Source organism: Ammospiza caudacuta, chromosome 3, assembly GCF_027887145.1.
Source record: "Ammospiza caudacuta isolate bAmmCau1 chromosome 3, bAmmCau1.pri, whole genome shotgun sequence".
Taxonomy (NCBI): Eukaryota; Metazoa; Chordata; class Aves; order Passeriformes; family Passerellidae; genus Ammospiza; species Ammospiza caudacuta.
The window spans coordinates 26,137,509-26,150,177 of record NC_080595.1 but is presented as its reverse complement, the minus strand read 5'-3'; the positions used below and the strand labels follow the sequence as shown (position 1 = coordinate 26,150,177).

At 39.0% G+C, this 12,669-nt stretch overlaps 1 protein-coding gene across 1 annotated transcript in view; it reads right to left on the bottom strand.

Annotated features, from left to right (window-relative positions):
• LPGAT1 (lysophosphatidylglycerol acyltransferase 1) overlaps positions 1-12,669 on the bottom strand; it is a 60,209-nt gene that overhangs the window by 23,806 nt on the left and 23,734 nt on the right. Inside the window, exons 3-5 of the mRNA XM_058800939.1 lie at positions 7,842-7,960; positions 2,624-2,719; positions 229-502 (exon numbers count right to left, since the gene is read on the bottom strand). Of these exons, the coding sequence (XP_058656922.1) occupies positions 229-502; positions 2,624-2,719; positions 7,842-7,960 (489 nt within the window). The remainder of the gene's footprint in view (positions 1-228; positions 503-2,623; positions 2,720-7,841; positions 7,961-12,669) is intronic.

Sequence of the window (12,669 nt, the reverse complement as noted above, 5' to 3'; positions counted from 1 at the left end):
GTGAGCCAAGCCAAGCAGTCATGCAGCCATACCACAAACTAAATCAAATTAAAACTAAGGTGGTTTCTTTGTCTCAACATCAAAACTAAAGTCAGTGAACTAAAACTAATTATGAAAATATTTTTACAATGTATTTGATATTTACAGGGACCAATTCTACACAATGCTTTTTTAACTCAAGTCTGACATTTAATTTGCTTTATCCCCACAGAGTGAAGTGATCTTTACCTCTTCTCACACCATCTCCAGCTGGTGGAGTTCCATTTTCTTGTGGCGCTACAAGCGTCTTCAGAATTACTTGTGTTGCCCCAAGACGTGGCAGGGTGACATGCTTAAGAAATGGCAAATTGTTTTTCTTGGCAAATGCCTGGCTTGTTTCTCTTCTTTTCCTAAGAAAGCCACCCTCTGGAAATAAAACAATCCATTTCCTATTGCGGCTCCTGTAATATTTTTCTAGATGATCTTTGAGTAACACGAGCTGCTGGTCACGGTGTGTTCTCCCCTGAAAGGGTAAAACATTATCCAAATAAAATGATTGCTTTAAAGAGGTAACATCAGACATGTTTATTATACTTCTAAGGTTCCTCTCTTTTCAGAGATAAAATTAAGCCCCTGAGACAATAAAAAGCAATGTTCTCCTTGGAGTACCTGCTGGAGGCCTATGGACCTCAGCTGGGTTAGCCCAGCAGAACCACAGACTTCACTCAGATCTGCCCTGCTCCAAAGACCCACTCATTTCTCCTCTTTGGTGCATTAGGACAACTTCTTCATTCGAGAACAGTAAGATACAGCCTTAATTACTGCACAAATATCTTCAGGAACAATCCTTCCTCTTTCCATCTCTGCATGCACCAAGCTATCCAAATTTTCAGAGGAATCTCTTTACATTAATTAGCATTTTTGAGTGTTTCAAAGTGACCTTGTCAAATCACTCAAAAGACACAGGAGGGAAAAATTAAAGCTCTCCTCAGCAGAGGTGATTTCAACTCTCTGAAATGTCAACTACACTGCCACAAACTTTAAAGTAGCTTCAGAACAAAAGCCTCCTCAAATATACTGTTTGGTGGTTAGCTGGGTTTTCTGGTCAGAGGAAGGAAGAGGGAACATGTGGGGTTCAATGAAAGACAGTATTTTACTGAAAGTGAGTTTTGTGAAAGTGCTTCTCCTACATTTAAGTCTCCCCACTGCAATTACTTCCAACTTAGCACGAGAGGGAAGGAAAAGACTTTGCCTGCTCATATTAATGCAATTATAAAGCAACATAAAAGTCCTCAGTTAAGCCAGTACTTTCTTATATCAGACCACAGGACTCCAGGATAGCACAGTAGTTAAGAAAAGAGCAGTGAACAGTAATAATCCAAATATTACTAGAGTTAGGCAAAGGACCATTACTCACTCAAATGAAGTATTTTGCCACACTCAAAGGCTGACAGCCTAGAAACATTATATTTTCAATTGGCTTATCTTTAGACTCACAATGACATCATTGTATCTGTGATGCTGTCTATGTCAGCCACTTTACAAAAATGAGGAAAAGCCTTTGTTTTTGCAGCTCAGTGCAAAAAACTGGTTTGGTTTCATGACTGGAATTGCAACCCTACACTCAGAAATTTTAACTAACAAGGTGACAGACTTGTGTACCTCAAAATGTGCATATTGTAAATTCTACCTATTGGAACAGATTTATATTTTACACAGCATCCAACCCTGTTCCTTCCATCCATCCTCTCACAATACACAGCTGTGTGCCTCTAGAGACCTTTGTTTTCTAACCATGCCTGTAGTGTTAGTGAATCTCACTTCAGCTGTGTCCTGCTGCGATTAGGCATCTCTCTATTTCATTTTGGGTAAATTAACTTCTCTGCAATGTGAAAATTCATTAATTCTCTCTGGCTCTCTACACATTTTATGTTCAGACAAAGGAATAAGGAGAGCAAAGAAACATGTATGATGGATATTGCAGTTCATGTAACTGGAAACAGGTTCATGCTTTTCATTGGCCTCCTGAGGTACTACTTGGAGAGTGCAGTTTGATCAACAGCCACCACACAACAAAAAACCTTACCCAAGCTGTATGAAATAATCTGAAGGTCTCATTCATTAATATTTCAGATGTTGAGCTCAACAGACATTCTTTCCTAATGCTCAAATAATAATTACCCTTCAAGAACCAATTAATTATTATTTACACAGGTTCATCACCACCTTAAATTGATCCACTACTATGTCACCATCAAAAGGGACAGTCCTAATTTGAAACTCTGCAGCCAGAAGAGTGACCTAACCAGACAGACTCCCTGCATGGCTTCAAGGTCACTAAGGAAAGATGAGAGGCGTGCTCAGAAACAGAGATAAAAAGGACTGCCCATGTATTTTGCTTGTACACCTCTCTCATAATAGGCTCCTTTCACAACTGGATTCCCTTATCATTTGTGTCTATGCAAATAATAAAAACAGCTTGGAAAATAAAGTAGCTTCAGAACAAAAGCCTCCTCAAATATACACATCACAGCAAAGCTATTTTATCATGCAAACCAGCCACAAGGTGATAAGTAAGTCCCATAACACCATGATGTTCCAAATATAAGGATAAATCAAAGCAGTATTGTGTGTTTCCATTTACCTGTCTTATAAAGAAGTCTCCATGGATTAGAGACACAATGCCAAAGTTTGTATACTTAAAAATATGGTCCATCAGCCACATCATCTGACGGACAACCTGAAAAGTAAAAAGAAATTTTAAAAATGAGTGAATTATCAAGTGCAGAGAATGATGAGTTATGTATATACTGGTCACATTCTTGTCACTCTTACAACAGCAATAAAACTGGCAAATAAATAGAATAAGGTCCTTTATGCCCAAAATATAAAGCAGCACAGGTGCTATGCTTCTCCCTCGAGAGTAGGATTAAATAGTTGCCTTTTTGTTATGTAATACACAGTTGCACAGCATGAGCCATGGCAGAACAGCCACTTGTATCCCTGAGGATTTAATCAAAGCCTGCTGCTTGTCCCAGTCAAGCAGCACAGGGAAGGCAAAACCAGCAAGGTTGAGCAGATCAATTCACTTGGCCATCGCTTCTTACCGGACAGTGAAGGCAGCTACTTGACCTGTTCAGTCCTTTGAGATTTAAAATAGGAGAATTACTCCCAACAAAGTAAACAACAGCAGGGAAAAGCTTCTTTTCTCACAAGATCTTTTTCCTCAATCTCTCCTACACGTAGTTTTTGAGAGGGGTAGGAAGTGGTTCCCCAAACTGGAACACCCAGTGTCTCTTACATGCTCCCAATCATGGGCTGCCTTTTCTCTTCCCTGGGTAATGAGCCCACATCACAGTTGGCACAAGTTCAGTGAGCCTGAAGTCATGTAAGCCTGTACTCTTCCATTTACCACTATCAACAAAGAATATGAAGCAATGTGACATTTTTCTGGTGGTCAGAGGATCATGCAAGCACCTTCTGCTTTGCATCTTTCTCATGCACTTTGAGGAAAACACAGAAGAAAGCAGCCTAAGAAATAAAGATAATATGCTACTATCCCTTCCTGTCTGCCAGTGGTATTCCTTACTAGATGCATCCAAAGGACCAAAGGCACACTATGTATTTGTGAGTGACAAAAGAAAAATTAGTTCCTAGATCCTTACTTGAGACTCATATTGGTGAAATCGTTTATCCTACAGTGATCTCTGGGCTGTGTTAAATTAAAGTGAGCCAAAATTCTTCTCTGCAGACATTAACATTCTTTCCATTTCAGTAAACTAAAAAGCTTTATGCAAAAAAAACCAAGAAAGAAGGGTGTGCCCTAAGGACAAGAGTCAAAAAAAGCATCACCAGAGGTGTTACTGCTCATCAAGGCACCACAATAAGCTCATGCCCATGCATCACCCAGAGGGGACAGGCTGCTGTAGGGAACCACATCCTTTGATAGAAACACCACCAAAATTTCACTAATGATGATTTAGCCTGCAGCAGTACTCAGGCCTGCCAGTGTTCATCTACTACTTTGGCATTCTGACAACTACCTTCTATTGTCTCAAGCAGAAGTTAAACCAACACAATCTATTTTACTGGAGGAGATAAGCAAGCTTAATACTCTGCTTTGCTGGAAAGAAAATGTGTCTTTTGAGGAGTCAGCACTGGTCCCAGATGTTCCATGGCAATCCTGGATGAGGAACCCTTGCTCAGCAGTGCTACAGCTTCTCCCCTACCATACCATCTGATGCTGTCTTTTAATTTAGATTTATCCTGCAAGTTGGTCACTGCTTTTCAAAGTCTGAAGTCCATCTCACCTTGTTTCAGGTGCCACAGGGCTTCTATAACTAGCATCCCTGAGCTTCCCCAGTCTTTCTGAGGGATGAGATTTTGCCAAAGGTAAGTGTGACACACAAATTACAACTGAGACACTCACAGTCTGCAGTGTGTGGGCTACAAAGAGACAAACTTCAGAGCCCAGTGATCATAAGTCTGCCTGTGAGCCTAGGCAATGGTAAGAAGTACAAAGAGAAAGTATTTTTATGTATGAAGCAATATATATACACATACTAACATACCAAATCAAAAAGCAGTTCAAATAATAGGACACAGTTCTCTTGTCTGCTATTCAAAAGGCAAATGAGATTAATAGATATTCCTTTTATTCTGCTAGCAAGGACAGAATAGAGGACACTGCAAAATTTTGCTGGTAACTCTTCTATGTAGTGACTCCTCTATTTGGCATCCTCAGGAATAAAGCAACGCTTATGAGATGAGCCTCTTATCACTTGCATTTCAAGGAGGTTTAAACAAAGACATTCAGAAGTATTCTGAACACAAATTAATAGTTGTTGATGGCTTCAAAGAACTTTTGGATGCCACTTCAGGCCCTGTTTCTTAAATGCTTCCTGAAGCTAGCAAAAGCTTTTTCCAACTATATAAAAAAAATATCTATGTGCCTTCTATTCACAGGCCCGCTTCAGCCTACACGGATCTCATAACAAAGCAACCTGGACAGACTGACTTTCATCTTTCAAGCACCTGTAACTTAAAAATGAAACCTGAGAAAGCACAACTTGAAATCTGCACACAAACCACTGCAAGCTGTACTTTTGTCCCCACTACACCCTTCCTGGCACTGCTTTCTGTTCCAAATCAGAAAAAACCCCCATATTTATCAGTCCTAATCCTGTCAGAAAACAGTAATAGCAGAATTTTACCCTACTTCTTTGTAGGGTAATATAAATAAAAATAAAATAACCTTCAATAAAATAATAAATAATATTATAATAAAATTAATATAATAATATATAATAATAGTAATAAATATAATATATTATATATAAAATAAATATAATAATAGTAATAAAAAATAACCTTCAATATTTATGAGACCACAACTTACTTAATTTTTTTAACTCTTACTTTCACAAAGAAATTGGAACAATTTCTCAAACTTTTATTAAAGTGTAATTAGGTCACTTCTGGTTCACCTGAAATTTTGCTGTTTGGCTTATATTATGGTATAATGTATTAATCAAATAATGCCAATCCAGTCCTTCTACTAAAATTCTAATTTTTAGCTGAAGTTCCACTTCTCTGATTAAAGATCATTCTTTTCTTATTCATGCAAGTGAATCTAAAAAACCAGAAATATCTCAGCACATGTATTTTATCTTACTGCTTTGTGAGATTAATTTTACTTAAAACAGACAGGCTACACTCTGATTGGTATATAAGGATTTATAAAATACTGGAAAAAAAATTACCTGACACCACCCTTGGGAAATTCTGTCAAGTTACAAGACTGTCTCATGCATTTGCCTCACTACATAGAAAAATCCAGAACTTTAAACTGAACACTTCTGATGTCTTGCATGACCATTTTTTTAAAAACAGCATTCAACTCTAAGTACTTGCAGATTACATCTGGTTTTGGTCTGTACTGGCAGTTAAAGCAAGTAAAAGAAGTTCTGGACTAGCACAAGCTTAACCATCCTAAACAAAAATTCTTGAAAATTACAGTCTTGCTGATAGATTAGTATCAAGCTTGTGAAGGACTCCATGTTAAGTTTAAACAGGCTTTAAGGAAAGGTGACTAATTTAGGCATTTACATACTGTACAATGACTATTTCTGGACAGGTAGGTTTATTTTATTTTCCTCCAGTACTTCCAAAGTCACACTAAGTAAAGACAATTCTCTTTAGAAATACAAAGCATGCTATTTAAAAGCACCTGATCCAGCAAGTTCTAGCAAACATAAACTATCCTGATCTTTCTCATTATTTTCAGCCACTTGTATTACTCATGCTGTATTTTAAGCATGTATTGAAGCTCATATTGTTTTTCTTCTTAATTAGCTAAAAAGATCAAAGCCATACTAAGCTGGGGACATGCACATTCCAAGAGCAATGACTACAACTACTTCAGGGAAAAAAATAAGGATTTTAGGGATTTTCTGCTTTTCTGAAAACATGCAAACATAATAATTTCCATGGTGAAGATTATTTGTGATCTCAATGCCTTCCTTCATTTTTAGCATCTCCTACATTCACTGAAACTTACTCTGCCTTGACTGAAATGTTTGAGCTATGGGGTCAAACAGAATAAGCATGACTTAGATTTTATATCTATAAACCAGTGGTTAAGATCATATGCCATACATACCCACAGGACTACACCCTCACAGTCACATCTTTACCACAAGATTGTCCTAGGTACGATTTTGATGAGGGAAATTAAAGAGTTTATTCTGTAATTCTACTCGTCTGGGTACAGCACAGAATACCATCTATACCAAATGTCCTCAATTCCAAAAGAAATGAAAGCAATCAAAAGTACTTTTACAACAGCCTGCTCTAGCCTAGAGTAGAAAGAAAGAAAGGTCTCTGCTCCATCTTGAGTACCATTTTCATACTTTGTGAGGTGGGGTTGTTTAAAAGTTGTGGTTTGGTTTTTTTTCTCATCAGCTTTGCAGTCATAAGCAAGATCTGGAAAACTTTTAAAATAATGTTACATCATTGATAAAGGTAAGTGTACCCATAACTCTATTAATCTGCACTAAGAAAAACAGTACCAGGTACAAATTGTGCAGATGCAACAAAAACCAGTTCTTGTTTCCTGGTTTCTTCAGGGTATGAAGAAGGAATCAACACTAAGACACTTCAAGAAAGAAGATAACACTAAGACAGATACAGCTGCTGCATTTTTACAGCTTGACAGGTATGCCTCCTACTCTTTGTAGCCTAATCATGCACACATGCCCTTCTTCCTGATTTGTACAGAAATCTGATCTCCTGTTTAGATCCTCTACTCTGTTTCCACTCCTCAGATGTGAATTTTCTGAACAGCAATGCATGGAACGATTAACATTAGTTAAAACTTCTCACCAAGAAATCCTTAAGGGCTCGTGAAATAAGAGCTCAAGCAATTTGGACCTTAGCTAGGTAGCTTAGCTTTGGCATGCCCTCATCCTACCAAAATCCCATACACTGCTTGCTCTAACTTTGAGAAAAATTCCATGCTGCAAAAAAGACATAAGCAAGAAGCTTGACCTGTGCTGGTGTGAGCAGATTTGGCTTGAGTTGCACAAAGGCATGAGGTGAGAGGGAAAAGTCAAGCACAGGATTGCTTGTGAGGAGATCTGCTTCCCTCTGTGTTAACCTTGACTGCACGCACAGTGACTCAGCTCACAGCTCACCTTCTCCAAACAATGTCCAGGGTCTATACCTGCTCCAAGCTCCTGGCTGTCACACTGGACCAAATCCAAACAAAAAGCTCCCTGCTGAGGTGCCCTGGTGGGTTATCAGGGCTGCACAGGGATGAGAGCAGGGAACCCAGCACCACCCCTGCCCCGGCTGTAGCCTACCGTGCCTTTGTCCTGCAGGCACATCATCAGCGTGCACACGTCACCCGTCGCTTGGTGGTTCACCAGCACCATGGCTTCATCTTCTGACACTGCTTTGACATCATCACCCCATTCCACTACTATATTAAAAAAAAAAAAAGGTAAATTTAACAATGAGAACATGGACATTTTTCTATCAACAAAACGACCCCACACCCAGACTACAATAATAAAGAAACCTACATGCTACATGTCAATTTATATTGGCACATAGCATAGGGCAGGAATATTAGCAAGAGTATTTATCCAAGCATGGGGTATCCAGCTTCGTTTGAAACTGCATGCGCAGAATAACAACAAAACAAAAATACTCTACCACAACATGTGCACAGAGATTGATCTTTTTGTGTCATTACACCATTCTATATTTAGGGTCTGAAAATTACATAAGCTTTATGACCCAGCTTTCATATTCATCTATCTCACCTCATTAGATTAAAAAGAAAATTATATTGTCAGCTGTGGGTTTTGCTGGCTGGGCTTGTTTGTTTTTTTTAAATTTAGCAAGTTTTTTTCATTTCCACACTCACTGTTATTATTCTACTCCAGTAAAAGCAAAACAAAAAAATCTGTATTTGGATCACTAGGTTTAAAATGCTACGTTAAACAAACTCATTCATTCAAATCTAAACAAGTTAGCTAAAGGCAAGGAAGCGGTTCAGAAAATGCTGCTCAGATGACAGAATCTATTAGTTAATACTTTATAGACCAAATGCTCCAGTGGCAAGAATGATGTCAGAAGGAAGATACAGTTGATTATCACCCAACACTTAAACTGACTATCAAAACCATGCTGAGATAAGGAAGAGGGGTTAAAATTGATAGTCCCATCATCATGAAGTAAGTGGAGAAAGAGAAGACTGCCTCCCAAAGAAAACAGGATGGGGAACCAGGAAATGTGTGCTGTAAACTAAAGACCAGAATATGTCTAATGCTGCTACTGGGGCAAAGAGACAAGTAAGTACAGTTTGTCTTTCTTCAGTGAGAGGGATGGACGCTGCACTAATGGACACTGCAGTGCAGGGTTAAGGGAAAGGATGGAGACAGGCAGAGGAGCTCTGTGAAGTTCAAAAAGAAAACTAAGATGCATTGCCCATGCATGTAGGACATAACTTCTTCTGTGTTTGCTCTGTACCTTGAGAGGTCCTACTGGCTATTATTTTCAGTTCTGACAACAAAGGAAATATTTCACCTGCACTACTGACTCTTTTGTATAGTTAAAAGTTCTTCAGGCAGTGAAAAACTCTCAGCACAGGCTAATTACTGTCTTCTAAAAGATGGTTTAACTGATGCAAAGGTAATAGGCTACGCACTGAAGACAAGAAGCAATAATCCATGCATAGCTTCCATGTCCTTGAAGAGATCAATTAGTATCACACTTTTGAAAATTGCCACTTTATTACAGCTCCAAAATTAGTACTGAATTGAGACTTGACCACAAGATAAAAAAAGAAAATGCTGTGTTTGGTCACAAATAGATAAAATCAGGGTAGAGACATGAGGGTGAAGAGCACTACTCATTCCATAATGTTCAATCTCCTTTCCCTTCCCTGGGAAAGCTAAGCACAGATCTTTCCTTGTTTGTCTCACCATGAACTTGGAAGAGCCCCTTTGTCCCTCCTCCCCACTGTGTGCACATTCCCTGCAATGCCCTCTCTCACTCCATGAACGCTGGAAAATGCCTGGCCATGGCAGCTGGAGTCGATGTGCTCCTTCCTAATCAAGTGTTCCACATATCTCAGCACGGCAGTACCCCACAGAGCAAGAAATTAAGATAAAAGAGAATTGTTTTAAAGGGAAATGAATCAACCACATACCAACTTTGAAATTATTACTTCAGTTTTTCTATTAAGTAGCTAATATACAATAGTCTTATTGAACTGTCGCTTTAAGTAATAAAAATTAAGTACTAAATATATCAAGTATCTACAAAACCACATTTCTCACAAGTAGCTAATTGTTTCCAAATAAAACTATTTTATTTCTAGATCACTCAGAGAAAATAAATGCATTTCTTTACTATAAGTATTTCCCAGGAACATAGCAATTTAATACTAATAATTTGAATTGTAGAACAGTTTGAAATTAACCTCTCCAAAAATTATTCAGAAATCTAACTTCACAATGGATTAAACTGAAGGTCATGACTGAAAAATACAAGCCATGAGAAGCAGCATACAGTTGAAAACAGCTAAAGAGGAGGCTGTTATTATTATTATGAAGCTTATTATGAAGCTCAATTTGCTATAAAAAAGTACACTTTTAACATACTAGGTGAAGACTAATGTCTGACTTTGAAACTTCAGATAGGCCCAGTCAAAGAAATAGAGGGGGAAAAACCTCTCATTACCAATTTTACCTACTGTTGTTAAATACAAGAGGGTATAAAACAAACAAGCAGCTCACAATGCACTAACAAGTAACAAAAAGGTGAGCTCTGTGATCCCACTCCAAACACAAGGTGAAGTAAAATGAAGTTTGATTTAATTCTTCAAGCTGATTGACTCCACTCACTGCACCTATCAAGCAGCCAAGCCAAGAGCTCAGCTGACAGGTAGTGGGTTATTAAATCCCAGGGTTCCAGCTGGCCTCCCTCTTGCTTCTTCCCTCTCTGTCACTCCTCCTCAGGCAACCAGGCTGTCTCTTGTGCTTCATCATGCTCTATGGTCAATTGATTGACCTGATTATCGAGGAGAACAGAATCACTTTGTCCACGTCCTTCACTGGATTGAAAAGAGAACAGCAAACCACAGAAGTGTGCAGAAAAACCACTGTCATTACTACAGTCTTATAAAGAAGAAAAAACCAAACCCTCAGATCTCTAGAGTTTAAAGTTCACTGTGTGCCTTTAAATTCAGTGGGGGGGAATAAATGCTCATCTTCAATTTTGTCCCCACACAAAGGAGAACATTTTGCTTTAAGAAATACTTGAACTATTACATTCCTCCACTGCAGCTGAAAACATTGAAATCAAAACCTCAGCTGCATGGCAGCAGAACCAACAACACTGCTTTGCTCCACTGTAAGAAGACAAAAAACAGCTCAAAGGCAAATATTTGTTACTTGAGGTCCTGAGATCCAGCAAACTTTCCTCCACAGCTTCATTCTACTGCCAGAGCACATTTTTTAAAGACAGTAGTTCTGTGTCTACAGCCTGACAATAGTTAGATTTCTGCAAATGCAGTTTAACATTGTAACATAAAGGGAGTAAAGAGAAGGAAATCATTTTAATGTGGCAAGACAGAAGTGATTTAGCTTAAAGAGAGACTTCACTTGTGACTTCAGGTTGTGAGCAAAAGGCTTCACCAGAAATGAAGACAAATCTACTTGCAATTACATGAGCCCCATGACAGAAATATTTATCCTTCTCTCATAAAAAGAAGCGCAAGATGTACAACATCAAGAAAATATTTCATTTAATGAGCTGCAGACTTAGCTTTTTATGACCTAATCCTTATAGAGCTCCAAGAAGAGAACAAAAGTAATACAATTTTTCCATATTTTTACTGAACTATTACTTGTTATTTCAAGTTCTCAGAACACTTGGCTACTTTGTAATCATGTCCTTAATGTAACTGTCTGCATGCAAGTGATGCTATGAATAAATATTCAAGCACTTCAATTACAGTATGTCAGGAGGCTGAGCAAAGAACTACTAACCTAACTAACCATTCACTAGATTTATTTTATAGTTTTGAATATATCTGGAAGAATGGCACTCTACTGATTTGTGCAACTTCCCAGACATTAATATGAACAACTTCATTCTGCAAACCGTGTTTTAAAACTTTAAAAATGCTCTGAAACTTTCAGCATCTCTTCTTTGTTATAGTCAGTAGCTTCACTACAGTGTCCCCTAAGAATTGGCATAGATCTCCTTGGCCTCATAACAACTTAAGTCCTAACTTATTATTTCAAAAGGCACTGAGTTTTAAAGACTGACATTTTATGGCAAGGTCAGGGAAGTCACCTTAAGCATTCTAGTCACCACTACTGAAACACAAATCACCTACATGTTACAATATACGTAAACATGTCACTGATTTGGATATCCACTTTATGTGCTACTTAGGCTTGAGTCCACACAATATTCACAACTTTCTCTAGAAACTGCAAGAAGTTAAGAACTTCCACTCCAGAACTTTGCGCAGAATCACAGAATGGGTAAGGCTGGAAGGAACCACAGTGGATCATGCAGCCCAAGCATGCTCAAGCAGGCCATCCCAGAGCACACGGCACAGGATTGCATCCACACAGCTCTTGAACATCTCCAGTGAGAGAGACTCTCCACAACCTCTCTGGACAACCTGTTCCAGTGCTTGGTCACTGTACAGTACAGTTCTTCCTCATATTCAGGTGGAAATTCCTATGCATCAGTTTCTGCACATTGTCCTTGTCCTATTGCCTGATACCACTGAGCAGAGCCTGGTCCATCCTCTGACATCTCCCTTCAGACACCTAAGAATCTGGTTGATGAGATTCTGAGGTGACCTCTCAGTCACCTCTCTCATCTTTTCCTCCTAAGACAGATGCTCCAGTCCCTGCATCATCTTTGCAGGCCTCCACTGGACCAGCTCCAGTAGCTCCACGTCTCTCTGGTACTGAGGAGCCCAGAACTGGACACAGCACTCCACATGTGGCCTCACTAGAGCAGAGCTGAGGGGCAGGATCACCTCCCCTGACCTGCTGGCAATGCTGTCCCCAATGCACCCCAGGACGCCACTGGCTTTCTTGGCATAAGGTGCTGCTGGCTCAGGGACAGCTTGCTGTCCACCAGGACTTCAGGTCC